Genomic DNA, 14,251 nt, shown 5'->3' on the forward strand with positions numbered 1-14,251 from the left:
AAACACAGATAGCATCCTACAGAGAAGGGGAGCGGCCTTGAACATGGCCATGCACCCAGGAATTCCATCTCAGACTCAGAAGGCTGACTTTGACCTCGACAGCCCAATCTCAGAAGACTCTGTAACAACATTTTTCTCAAATAATCAAAAATACCAAAACATACTGAAACTCTCTGGAATGATGAATATAACTTTCGGACAATGGACCTTTCATACCAAGTGATCTAGCTAAGACGGTCTCCATGTAAGGGTTATTCTCCAGTGTATTCATTATGTGCCTGAAGCAAGTTTATCTCTGGTTCAGGCAGTTCTTACTCGGCTATCTGTGTACTTGTGCGCGTCAGGCACATTTTGTTAATAAAGTGTTTCTCGTGCACAGAAAAATTGGCTGCCATTCCCATCCGCCATTGTAATTGTGTCATTCATTCTTATCAGACGTCAACAGCTGTCTGGCTAATGTGGGACTTTTACAGCGGCGCTTTGCAGACTTTAATGTGCACAAGCAATGCCTCATTAGAACAAAACAGGTCTGGGAGGTGAGGGAGATCTGAGATTCTGCATTTCTAACAAGCTTCCAGGTGGTGCTAAGGGGCAGACCCCAATCCTCACTTTGAGTAGCAAGGGTTTGAATGAATTGTTTGTCTTTTCTGAAAACATTTTAGCTCCAATGAAATAAGCAAGCACCTGAACCTTATGAATAGTGAAATAATCACAAGAGCAAAACAGCCTGACATGTGAATAAGACTAGGATCTTTAATGTATGGGTTTCTTAGTGCCAAGTAATTTTCACAGTGTTTATTTACCTTTTCTTTTTTTCACTTGGATCTAGGGCTCTCCAGGACTTCCAGGACTCACTGGTTCCAAAGGTGTAAGGGTTAGTAGTCCATCCAGTCCATCCTGATTTCTTGGTGAACATTCTTATTCTTTTAAAAAAAGATCAACTTTGCACAAATTATACAAATGTCAGAAAGGAGAAAATTGTGTATGGTTCTATAGATGAAGTTTAAGAACAAATAAAACTAATCTGTCATGGTAGAAGTCAAAATAGTGGTTACCACTTTAAGGGCAGTGAGAACGTACCAAGAAAGGGCAGGAGGAAATGTTCTGGAATGACAGAGATACACTGTGTCTAATGGGACGTGCACATAAGTAAATGTTAGGCTGTTCACAAGAGACTGGAACACTTTACTCTGTGCAAATTGTAGCTTAGGAATCTATACAAAAATCCAGAAACAAAAATGATCTCTTTTTAAAAGTCTTATAAATGTGAGATTTATGAAGTTTTCTTAAACCCTGTTTTTTGTTTATTTTGTCTTTCCAATCATTTAGAGCTATTCCCAGTTACAGTTGCAGGAAGAGATTATTGCAATGGCAAATTTGTATTTACAAGTTGAACATTTTTAAACTGTCTTGCCTTTTCTGTCTTCAGGGAGTAACTGGATTACCAGGATTTTCTGGTCCTCCTGGACTTCCAGTAAGTAATGGGAAATATATGTAGCTGGAAAAATTAAAAGTAAGAGCATTTTAATAGAGATGTTAAAACAGTAGCAATGTCTTGGTATAAATGTGTTCTGATACATTTGTTATATGAAGAAATTGGTACCATAAAATTACATATTATATTATAGTGTGGATTTATATGAAATATGAGTTAAACCATATTTCCTGAAATATAAGCATAAGAGAATAGAAGAGGATAAAACAGAACACAACAGAATGCAATAGAATAGAATAGAATAGAATAGAATAGAATAGAATAGAATGATTCTGCTTAACAGCATAGAATAATAAAATAATTACCTCTGTGCACACTTCCCACTTCTTTTTCCCTTCCTTTCACCTCAGTTTAAAGCAGCATGTTCAAGTACTTCATTTTATGTAGAAGGGCTTTTTGTTTTAGCTGAAATATCCACATCTCACTTGATAAGTCTTCATTTTAATCAGCCTGTTTTGTTTGCTATATGCTATTGAAATTATATCGAAAACAAGGATTTAAATTTACTACTAAACTGTTTAAACAGCCATTTCTATTTCAGTAGCTATTGAAATTAGCCCATCTGTTCCTGTGGGTTCTGTTCTGTTCCTTGTGATAATGTCTCCTAACTGGGACTTGTTCTCCTTTCAGGGCATCCCGGGCCATGCTGGGCCTTATGGACTTCCCGGGTTGCCAGGATGCAATGGTTCTAAGGTATGTAGTTTTTGCACAGAAGATGATTAATAAGTGCTTTGCTGAATGAATGAATCAAGGTGAAATAGCAATGAGATGGAGATAGACTCTACTTGAAACATTCCTTTAACCAGAGCCAGCAGTATGATTTGGAACCAGGAACCTTCCCATTTTCTTTCTTCTTATTCCATGCTCTCTAATTGTCTTTTAAGAAAGTTCTCCCACAGAAAGATAACTGGGGGCTCAACTGGTTATTTTCATCTGAGGTTGTGTGTATAAATCAGACACTAAAGCCTTGAGTGTGAAATTAGTCTTTGGAAAGCAATGACTGATGTTTTCAATGTTCACTCCCAGCCTTTTGTTCTCTAACTGAGCTCTCCTTTTCCCCAGAATGGTGGCTATGAATGAACTAATTACTAAAGTTTGAAAGAAAAAGCAATTAAAAAGTTCTTGGCATAATTAGACTTTGCCATTTATGCACAATTTGAGAAACAGTATTCTAATCCTGTTTTTAATTAAGATAATGGTTTTGTGGTCTTCAGCCTCATGACCCAGTAGCCATAAGGAATTTAGATTACTTTGTCTAGATTTACCACTGCAAGGTTGGAAGAGAGGAACAAGGAAAATATCTGAATAGGCTATTCTAGAACAACTAAGAATAATGACAAACTTTTATGTCTTCCAGGGTGAGCAAGGGTTTCCAGGACTTCCAGGGACACCAGGCTACCCAGGGATCCCGGTAGGTTTGCATTTTGAACTCCTCATCATAACGCGTAAGTAAGAGTTGTCTACTCCATATGGCCATGTACACAAATCGGTCATAACTTTGGGGAAGTCTGAGTCAGCCAATGGTAGACATTCAACTACTGGTTAGGGAGTGGGGGAACACAGCCATTGTGAGTTCAGGTTTAGACTTTGAGACTTTGACCCATTGGCATACACAACTTGGATTTGCCCAGAGGACAGGCCAGAACTGGTGTTGACTCGAGGAGTGAGAGTGAGGAGAAAAGGGGCTTAGAACTGGGACACAGCACCAGGGGTAACGTCTAGATCCAGGGTCCTCAAACTACAGCCATTGGGCCACATGCAGCCCGCCAAGGACATTTATCCGGCCCCACCGGGTGTTTTTGCCACCGCTGCCTGTTCTGCTTAGCAGCCGACTCGTCCCCGGCCCACAGTGCGCATGTGTGGAATGTGCCCCACACTCTCCAGTGGCCCTCCAATGGTCTGAGGGACAGTGAACTGGCCCCCTGTTTAAAAAGTTTGAGGACCCCTGGAAGGAGAATGAGTCTGTAAGGGAGGAGCTCCCCTGGTGGTAGAAAGCCAAGAAGGGTACATTATTTCCTGGAAATCCAGGAAAGATCCATTTCATTAGAGGGGAGGAAGACAGCTATCTGATGCTACTGAGAAGTCACGTATGATGAAGACTGACATGTTGACATTGGTTTTAGCAACATCAAAGTCATTTCTGACGTTAGCAAGGGATACTTCTATGGCAGGATGAAGCCAGGAGGCAGATTTGGAAGTGAGGAACGAGTGGGAGAGGAACAAAATGGAAAGTTTGCTGGGAAGATGAAGGAGATACAGGGTGGTACTGGGAAGGAGATAAAAGATTGGGGGGGGCTTTATTTAAATGGGAGAGACTTGAGTTTGAACGGCAGTTTGAAAGGCAGTGGGAAATGTATGGCAGGGATGCAGAACAGCAGAGAGGACAGGGTAGAAGAGTATGCATTTGAGTTGCCTCCAGTTGTTAATATGCTGCTGTTTTCCCAGGGTGCTGCTGGTTTGAAAGGACAAAAGGTAAGTCACTGGTGGAATATTGTGATTGAAAATCTCTATACATATGCAAAGAACTTCTATCAAATAATGAGATGTCAGTCATTACAAATTGGATCTCATAATCTTCTAGACCTTATTCGTTCAGAAACTAATAATTGGGCCATGATATTTATTCCTATTGAAGAGCTCCCTCTTGCTCTTGTCATAAATGAGTCTTAAGGATACAGGTTTTGTATCAGCATTTAAGGAAACAAGGTTGAAAAGAAGGGAACTGACCGCATGCTCAGGACCCCACATTCTAGGTCAGGGATTGCCACTAATTTTGGTGTCTTGGGAAATGGTTTATTATCCCTGCATCTTTCTTGTCTTGAAATTTTTTCACAGTAAAATTTCAACTTTAGAAAATATGAAAATGCTTTGAATTCTTTGTAACGGAATAGCTACGGAATCCTAAATCATTTCTATAAGTATATATCCCAGAAAGCACTTTTATGCTTGAAGCAGTATGACCTTGAATAAGCATTTAAAGGGTGTTGATAATATAACAGTGATTTTATTTGATAAACTTCTTCATTTTCAAGGGCACTCCTGCTAAAGGACAAGAAGTAGAACTTAATGCAAAAGGTGACCCCGGGTTGCCAGGGACACCAGGATCCCAGGTATGAAACTTCAGAGAAGAGCCCTGTCCCTCTCAATCTCTCTCCCTCTTTCTATCTTCCCATCTTTCTTTCCTCCGTATGTTTTCCTCATTCTTTGGAGAACATTTTATTATATTTACAAATGAGCATTCACCTTATTATAAGAAACTATGTGATGCTGATATATAAAGATGATTTTGTGTATGTCTTTTATTCTTGACTCTCAGTTACTCAAGCTTTCCTGAATCTCAGGAGGATGCAGGGAATAGTTATGTTGCGATTAATCTGTACTTGTTAAAATTAAGGATGGGTTTGTATGACACATTGACTATCATTTAAAATTGTAGTGTTAAATAACAGCTCCATTTTTAAATTTGCATGATAGTAAATTAAAGGGTTTTATTTAAATGCAACTTTCTCCTGTTGAATGGTTATGCATGCCACCTTAGGGTAATTCAGAATGAATACCAAGAAACACAACTACTTTGGGGGCTGTGTGTGCTCTACATCATAATTTAAAAGGACCCTTTGGTAGACCTAAGCCACAAGTGTAGATTAATTAATTAGAAATCCTTTAATTTAGTTCAGAATTATATGGGGAAGTTCCAGCGTAGAGATGGGATATTTGCCTAAATGAGTCAGAGTTCAAGTTGAGGTTGCTAGACTCCGGCATGGTGAACTATGTCCATACTGACCATGAGCTGCAAAGACCAGACTAGGAGCTACACAAGTGCAGAATGATGCAATTAGGAGCCATTGTAGGCTTCTGAGAAAAGACACAGGATATGATGGCTCTTGATTTTTTGCTTAGGAAACATTTACAAGTTCAGATGCTGAAGGCAGGGGATCCAGGAAGAGGGGTTAGTAGTGGGTAGTTAGTATTGATTGCCGTCTATGTACTAGTCATTGTGATAGCGCTGAAGACATAATGCTGGGACATTCATTCATACAAGAAATATTGTTTACATGCCAATTATGGACCAGGAGCTATTTCTAGGCTCTGGGTATACAGCAGGGCACAAATCAGCCAAAAAATTATTTTCAATATTCCTGGCCTCATAGAGCTTACAATCTAGTGGACGAAACAGAGAAAAAGTGTAAATTAGTAACTCTATGGTATGTTAGATAATAACCAATGCTAAGGATAAAAACAATGCAGGGAATGCAGAATAGGAAGTGCCTGGGTTGGAAGGTGGGTTACAACTTGGGGTAAGCAGGAATGGCCTGTGGAAAGGGTGACAATTGCGCATAGATAAGAAAAGGGAGAGGAAGGGAGTCGTACAGATATCTGGGGAGCTCGGACACCTGCAGAGGGAGAGCAGGTGGAAAGCCCTAAGGTAGGAACATGCTTGGCCAAAGAGAGAGAGAGAAAGAGAGAGGGAGAATGAGAGAGGAAGAAAGAGAGAGAAAAACAAAATTTTGAAAACTTCTAAAGTAAAGCCACTAAGCAACTGCTCTGGTCATTTTCCTGGAAACAGTGTCGTCAGGATGGTCCTGGCAGCCTGTTAAACATAGCAACACGCTTTTTGGCATTTATTGTAATTAACTGCAGCCAGTTAAAAGGGAGCATTGTGCTTTTCTGATTTTATTAAAATATTTGGATGCACTTAATTAATGGACATTGTTCTTAGGTGAGACGTAAATTTAAACTCACTCTTATCCATCTCTTAATTTAAAGGGTCTGCCAGGCCCCCGAGGTTTCCCCGGGCCCATCGGCCCACCTGGCCCCCCAGGATCCACTGTGAGTATGAAGCCACCACTGCTATAGACTCTGTAAACTAATGGATTAATTACAGAAAAATGTTTTAAAAAGAGTTTTGTGGCTGGGCACATTTCCTGCTGTAATGTTAATTTGTGGGTTTTTCTAGGGCTTTCCAGGAGCCATGGGACCTACAGGACCTAAGGTAGATTACTGTTCCTATGTTGTATCAGCTAGAACACCCTAACCAATCTCAAGAGCCAAACCTGGTCTGATGCCTCCTGTGGGTCACTGTCCGGCACCTCTGCAGAACTCACACGGTTCCCAGCAGGAGGGGAGCGTGGCTGGCGGCTCTTAGGTCTTCTCCCTGCATTTCACTAACTCGATCTCTGATAACGAAGAGTCTTAGTTTAATTATAAGGAGCTCCTTATCCAGAAAAACCCCTCAGGGATTCTTAACCCATAGGTTTTCCATTTCTGATAATCCTACTGATCACCCAATACTTATCCTATGAGTTTTTTTAGTGGGCTGCATCGCAGAACCAACCTGATTTTACGTATTAAATAAAAGATGATTATTTACGTGCTCATCAAGTGGGGTCCTGTATGTATTTCTATTAAAAAGACCGATTGTGAGTTTAAGTATGAAAATGTCGAGTGAGGCTGAGCCCCACCAGAAAATTGGTGCTAACCACAGTATCGATGACAGTTCCACGTGGTGTCATATGCAGGGTACTTTCCAAGGTGCTTTCACTTGTATTTCATTAATGCTTGTGCGTGGTGCCACACACACACACACACACTGAGAGGTGGAGAGGTTCAGGTTGAGTGAATGGTCCATAAACAGTCAAAGGCAGAGCTTAGGTTTAAAGTGTTTTGATTCCTCTACAGCTTTCTGGCTAATGAGGGGAAGATCCCCATACTCAAGAGCAAGAAAGCAAGAAGATATTGGCTGAAATGATAGATTGGCCATCATTAGTGAAGACAAGCTATTCACATTAGACTTATCTCATGTCACTAAATTCCTAGTGAAGTCAGGTAGCTTGAATTCTGTTATTAGACTCTCTATTAAGTTTTGAATTTCAGAATCCTGAAGTCTGGTTACCCATCCTTCTTATTTTTAAGATCACAAAACGGGAGCATTAGGAAGTTCAGCACAACCAGCCAGTAGGACCAAAACCAGCCACTGGTTAAGCAAAAAAAAAAAAAAAATGCACTCCGAGCTAGGCCCCTTTTCCTACCCCACCCCACCTTGTGCCATCATTCACCACCTTAAGTAAATCCCTTAAACTTTCTGCACCTCAAGATCTCCTCCTTTAAAAGAAACATATTGATGTTCTGCTCTAAGAAATAGCTCAAATAACTTTTGTGATTCTAAAATTAAGATTAAAATGTAAATGCTCGATTATATATTTTGGAACATCAATGGGTTTAGACTTTTCACTCATATTTATTTTTCAAGAATAATTTGGCTTTGTGTTTTCTTACAGGGCCACATGGGTGACAACATGATAGGACGAAAAGGAGAGCGGGTAATTTGAATACTGTGGTTTATCAGGAGGCAAAACACTTTAAGTTCTAGGGCGTGTCAGCTTAGACCATATGTTCACTAGCCAAGTTCAAATTAATGTGTTTACGTCTGCTGTAGCTTCTTGCATAAGAGCTAAAGGGGGAAAATAGATCTTTTGAACACAGTAAAGTTGAAATTTTGATGATGTTTAGTTTCTCCTTCCTGTGTATTTTGTCTTAAGGGTGTGAAAGGATTAACAGGACCCCCTGGACCACCAGGAACAGTTATTGTGACCTTTACTGGACCAGAAAACAGAACGGTAACTGTCATTTTCTTGTTAGGGCCACACCTTCCCATTTCTAGGATAAAAGCCCAGCTCAGCCCAGCCCCTCTGCCAGCCTGAACTTCCGGGATTCATTCCTTCCCCATCCTTCACTAGTAAACCTGCAAATATCAGATGGGAAAGATCTGTGGCAAGTGACTTCTAAGATTCTTGGAGGCCGAGCCTGCACCTGACTTTGTTCTCCCTCAGATCCCTGTCTCCCCATTGTCCCTAATCCAGAGTACTTAGTGAGTAATTTTGAATAAATGATAACATAGTGGTATGTGGGTCTGATCCAGTTGGATGGCAGCGACATAAATATATGGCTGGAGGGGCACCGTGATCACAGGGGACATTTTCACCCTGCCCTTGTAACCCCATGAATGCTGCAGCCTCCACTTCTCACCAAGGACACTATGGCCCTGTCAACGTAGACATTAACATTTGTTTTTTGCTCCCATGTTGGGGTAGCCGGGAGGACCAGGGTGTGGGACTGAACCGAAAGCTCAGAAGAAGCGAATGAACACACCATATGATGTACAGTCCTAGACACGAGATTGATCCTGATATGTCTGGGAGGGGGAATGAGGAAGTGAAGAAGAAGTTAACAATTTCCATGTGGATGAACTAAGAAATAAACACAAATCGTCCTTCTTGTTTAAACTTATAATTAATTCCTCCAAATAACAGCTTGATTGAGACATAATTCACAAATCATAAAGTGTACCCTTTTAAAATATACAGTTCATAGATCTTAGTTATAATTCATTCTCAACAGTTTTATTGAGATACAATACACATACCATAAAATTTAGTATGCTCATTTAGTATACAAAATTCAATGACCTTTATTAATAGCTTATTAACAGTTATGCAGCCATCATTGCAATTTTAGAGCACTTTCATCATGCCAAAAAGAAACCCCCTTAGCCATCACCCTCCAGTGTAATTAATGTTTAATGATACAAATGATCAAACAAAACTAATAAGAGTTAAAACAAAACATGGTAAAATTTGACATTGCCAAAAATAATAACTCAAATTGAAGATTGGAAAAAATTGACCTGAGGAAAATAACTGAACTTTCTGATGCAATCAATAAAAATAAAATTCATAAAGTCTGAAGCTTTATTGTCTGAAAAATGATAGAAAAAACTATATTGACAAAATCTGGCTCTGGACGATATGAGCCAGGAAACATAATTGAGTTTGAATAAAATGATGCCCTCAAGAGAAAACTCCCTTTGGGAAAAATGTAATCAATAAAATGTGATAAGGGTTCAAACAAACCCAATTAAGGAATCAAATCTCCGTTATAACACTTACCCAGAAAATAATTTATCCCAATGAAAATAATTTTAGTGTATTCAAAATGAAAGTAAAATACATGAGAAATGATCTGGTTGTACTTACAGACAACTGATTCAGGAGTGAAATTAGTTTAGTGTAGTTTAATCCGCAAGATACAGTCTTTAAAAAAAAGTCAGCCTGTTGTTTCAGAGGGTTCATAGGTATAAAATTTGAAATGTGAAAAACAGGAACATCTATTGGGTTGTGTTAACACAGGGCACATTAATAGTTTGTAAATCCAGCTTATTGACCAGAGAGGGGCCTTTTCCAAGTATCATCTTTGAAATCTCATTGGATACATTGATAACAATGTTGAATTATTTTCTTTTTGGCAGGACCTCAAGGGGGAGAAGGGAGACAAAGGAGCAATGGGCAAACCTGGACATCCTGGACCCCCAGTAGGTCATTCAGAGTCACATTATTCCTGCAACACCCAAAGCAGAACCTTACTGTTCATTCTCATGTATGTTTTACCTCTAAATCTTGACATTGGCTAAAACACGGTAACATTTGACCACAGATGTCATGAATATGCTAGAATTATCTTATGGCCACTTCTAGCCAAATCCTTGCACTGTTGTACATACAGCCAGTGCTGCTCAATTTATGGCATCTCCAGCATCTGCTTTTTTAGCATCTGCTCTGTAATCAATGTGCATAACTAAGATTTCCCTCCTAGATGCCCCATCATTTAAACATTTTTTTTAAATTGCAGAATAATCAGAAGGGACAAATTAGGCCAGGCATGGTGGCTCACGAGTGTAATCCTAGCACTCTGGAAGGTGGGGGCGGGAGGATTGCTTGAGGCCAGGAGTTCAAGACCAGCCTGCACCTATATAGTCCCAGCTACTCAGGAGACTGAGGGAGGAGGATCGCTTGAGCTCAAGACTTTGAGGTTTCAGTGAGCTATGATGACACCACTGCACTCTAGCCAGGGTGACAGACTGAAATTCTGTCTCTAAAAAAAGCAGGCATAAATTAATAAAAATCAACACTCCATAAAACTTGACATAGCTCTAATTGATACAGGGACCGCCTGGAGAATCGTACGGATCTGAAAAGGGTGCTCCCGGAGAACCTGGCCCACAGGTAAATTTGGAAATTCAGTGTCATGTGCAGGCTTTATTAGTCAGGACTCTTTAGGTTGCAAGACTAAGATGCCCAACTCAAACTAGCTTAGATTTTTAAAAAATATATTTTTAAAGGTGGGATTGGGGGTGGGATTATTTGGGAGGTAGGATTGATTTGTTCTGAGAAGTTCAAGGCTAAAACAGGCTTTAAGGACTTCAGAGCTGTAAATATGGGCAGGACTGTCTCTCCATCCAGCTTCTGCTTCTCTCTGTGCATCAGCCTCATTGTCTCTCTTGGCAGATGTCGGGGGAGGGAGGGAGAAAGAGCAAAGTGTAGCAGCAGACAACTCCGGGTTAATGGCATCCAAGGACAAAGCCATCATCCACATATAAAATCCCAAGGAATTAATCTGAGTGGCCCAGCTTGGGTCATGTGTCTCACTCCAGAAAAACTGTGGCCACAGGGAAAAAGTACTATGACTGGCCAGGCCAGTGGGGCCGTGGCTGTGATTGACAGCCCCACCAGAACCACCCACGGTGGGGGAAGAGCAGCTCCCCCCAAAAAATGGGGCCTTGTGCAGAAGACAGAAGCAACAGGGGCCTATTACCCAACCCAGATCCATTTTGGAAAGATTTAGACACATACAAAATTGTGTAAAAACTCTAAAAATTGTACATTGCGAAAAAGTGTGAGGTTTTTTCCTAAGAAAAAATGTTTAAGGAACATGATTTTTAACTCTCTCAGGAAAACACCATAATTGTTAATCCAAAAGCCGTCTGTTTAGATACCACAGTATTTCTTTTATAGTTATATTTAAATATAAAAGGGTTCAGGGAATTACCAACATTTCAAATAAATAAGTTTGTCTGTGAACACCTCCCTCTTACTAGGCTTCCTCATTCACTTCTCAGCTCAGTGCCTCCTTGACTTTCCTTCCAAATTTCAGATTAGGAGCATCAACTCTAGTTTAGGGTTAGCTGTTAATTTCTTTGCTTCTTTCCTTTGACTCTCTAGTTTCCTGTTCTGAATGGCTTCTGCCTTCCCTAGGAAGGGAGCGTCATTGCCAGTTCTGTGATTAATAGTTTTTCCTTCCAACGCCTGGTAGGGGAGCCACACTCAGTGTTTCTTGCCTGAGGTCAAGAGGAGATGATTGCATCATGTAAGTGTTCCATGTTTGTAAAATTATCCATGTTTTTGTTTTAGGGAAAACCTGGAAAAGATGGTGCCCCTGGCTTCCCTGGCAGTGAGGTAAAGACTTGATTTGGCCCATGCGCGCAGGGAAAGTGTCAGTCCCCCTAGACGAAGGTGGATTTTTTGAGAGTTGCTACGTAGTTATAAACAAACAAAAAGCTACAGCTTTTGAAAAGTACACTCTAGAATCATAGCGTCACACCTTCACTACAAAGAGAGGTCATCTGAGCACATCGTTTTTTATTATTGATTAGCATGCCTTCTGACCTGTTTCCTTTTGTTCCTTTCTTTAGGGAGCCAAGGGCAACAGGGGCCTCCCTGGGTTAACGGGTGAAGATGGCATTAAGGTAATCCCCTCCCGAACATCCCACCTGCAGCCTTTTTAATAGGTCAGATTTTGCCTGTCCTTGTCCTTTCCCTTACATCCTGGACCTAGGTACGAGGGACTGCAATCATAGACTTCATTTAAATACCAGTATATGTGTCAAAAAGAAAAGAGAGATGTGGCGACTTTACATACACATTTGGAAGGTGTTCTCGAGGGACCAATATTAAACTGGTTCTGTGTAGTTGAAGCTGGTTGACTTAAGCCCAGTGAGATTGCAGCTTGCCATGAGGAAGAGATGAAGAAGGCCTAAAATTGTAGGAAGCATCTGGTCATTTGAGATCAGGTATAGGTTAGATGCCATGGGATCTCAACCCGAGTCATGACACACTGAAAGGTTGTGATCTATTAGTTGTGAACTGTTTTCTGCATTTCTGACAATACACTGCAGACATTTTCAAACAACCTGTACAGGCATGTGTTGCTTAGCCACAAGGACATGTCCCGAGAAATGCATGGTTAGGTGAGTTTGTCATTGTGTAAACATCCTTACCCACACCTAGGTAGTCTAGCCTACTACACACTTGGGCTGTGTGGTGTAGCCTATTGCTCCTACGGTATGAACCTGTACAGCATGTCGCTGTACCGAATACTGCAGGCAACTGTAACATAATGGTAAGTATTTGTGCATCTAAACATATCTAAGCATATAAAAAATACAGTAAAAATGTGGTGTGAATCTTATGGGCCCACCATTGACCAAAATGTCGTTATGTGGCACATGACCATGTATGTAGACATATGTGCAGAGTCAAAGTGTATCCTTTACTAGTTTTGCTTCCGGTAGAATTCTGAGATGCCCTCTTGAAAGAAAGGGAGTTGGTTACCACTTGAATACGGAATTACGTACGACTCACGGCCTGGTTTTCCTGTGTGAGAACACAGGAATGTGTGCTGCATATGAACATCCACAGAAGGTAGTGGCATGAAAGAAACCTGGAGAAGCACTAGAGCACTTCTTTACAACCTTGTAGATAGGATTCCTGACCCAGACACAGGCTCTCTGGGAGAAATTTAAAGTCAGTGTCTCATTAACTTTTATTTGGGTCATACATGACATCTAAAGAACATTACTTTTGGCATTAATTTATGGTTCAACTGTGCATTTTGCTTTTTAAGTATACCAACTGTGTAAATACCTCTGGTTAACATAATTTGTAACCATCTCTCCATGTAGGGATGGAAAGGCGACATTGGCCCTCCAGGATTTCGTGGTCCAGTAAGTGTGATTAAAGACAATATCAGTGCCATGTTTGATCAAGTGCTTTAACGTATGGAGGACATTTTGAATCAGTGTCTCTCATTACCTGTTGTGATACAGAGAGTGTAACATTTACCTTTTTATTAAACCAGGGCAAAAAGTGGCTGTTGTCATTATTTGTCCATTTGACAATGGGTAAAATATTTCAATTTGGTCCCTGGCATGCACTAGTAATGCCCATCCTGGGATAGGGAGGACAAGAAAAGTTTTGTCTAATCAGAGCTGGCCCCAGGTGATCCTGCGCCCTTTGGGTAGAGCAGGCCACTGGGGAGGACAGCTGGGAGCCAGCTCCCCCTCCCTCCACCCGGGCCTCAGTGTGACAACTCTAGAGCTTTCGCTCAGCAGAAGCTCACCATTGGCTCAATGCAGGGTCAGCAACAAGCAATCATTCCAGCCCAAGTGCCATTGCGGCAGGTAGTGGTCCTCCTCCCAGCGGGAGCATGGATTTGATGTCAGCTCCTGACTGCATATTCTGTGACTCTGAAGCTGAAGGAGAGGAAAAAAGGGGAGGGGACCCAGGCTCTGTGTGCTGGGATCTGTTCATCTCCTGCCTCAAAAGACATTGGTTCTCACGTGCAGCGGGCTGAGTAGCAATACCACGTATGACTGTGCAGGTTGAACAGAAGGGTCCGTGGTGCCAAAACTGTCCTAGGGGCGGGGGGTGTCCTGTTAAAAATGCAGTTCCCAGGCCCCCCAATCCTCAGTAAGTTAGCTCAGTCATTGGAGGGGGGCCTGGAAATCTGAATTTGTACATGGAAAAGCAAATGATTCAAATGCTTGCAGCCCTTGTTTTAGGATGTTTTGTGCTGCCACAACAGAATACCTGAGACTAATTTATTAATAAATAACAGAAATTTATTTCTCACAGTTCTGGAGGC

General features: G+C 41.0%; 1 protein-coding gene across 1 annotated transcript in view; it reads left to right on the forward strand.

Annotated features, from left to right (window-relative positions):
* The first annotated feature begins 1,295 nt into the window (after positions 1-1,295).
* COL4A3 (collagen type IV alpha 3 chain) overlaps positions 1,296-14,251 on the forward strand; it is a 64,584-nt gene continuing 51,628 nt past the window's right edge. The window contains exons 1-14 of the mRNA XM_012749406.2: positions 1,296-1,474; positions 2,126-2,188; positions 2,853-2,906; positions 3,941-3,967; positions 4,528-4,605; positions 6,263-6,325; positions 6,453-6,488; positions 7,774-7,815; positions 8,035-8,112; positions 9,801-9,863; positions 10,495-10,554; positions 11,740-11,784; positions 12,021-12,074; positions 13,290-13,331. Coding sequence (XP_012604860.2) covers positions 6,468-6,488; positions 7,774-7,815; positions 8,035-8,112; positions 9,801-9,863; positions 10,495-10,554; positions 11,740-11,784; positions 12,021-12,074; positions 13,290-13,331 — 405 coding nt within the window. The 5' untranslated portion in view covers positions 1,296-1,474; positions 2,126-2,188; positions 2,853-2,906; ... (2 more) ...; positions 6,263-6,325; positions 6,453-6,467. The remainder of the gene's footprint in view (positions 1,475-2,125; positions 2,189-2,852; positions 2,907-3,940; positions 3,968-4,527; positions 4,606-6,262; positions 6,326-6,452; positions 6,489-7,773; positions 7,816-8,034; positions 8,113-9,800; positions 9,864-10,494; positions 10,555-11,739; positions 11,785-12,020; positions 12,075-13,289; positions 13,332-14,251) is intronic.

Source organism: Microcebus murinus, chromosome 8, assembly GCF_040939455.1.
Source record: "Microcebus murinus isolate Inina chromosome 8, M.murinus_Inina_mat1.0, whole genome shotgun sequence".
Taxonomy (NCBI): Eukaryota; Metazoa; Chordata; class Mammalia; order Primates; family Cheirogaleidae; genus Microcebus; species Microcebus murinus.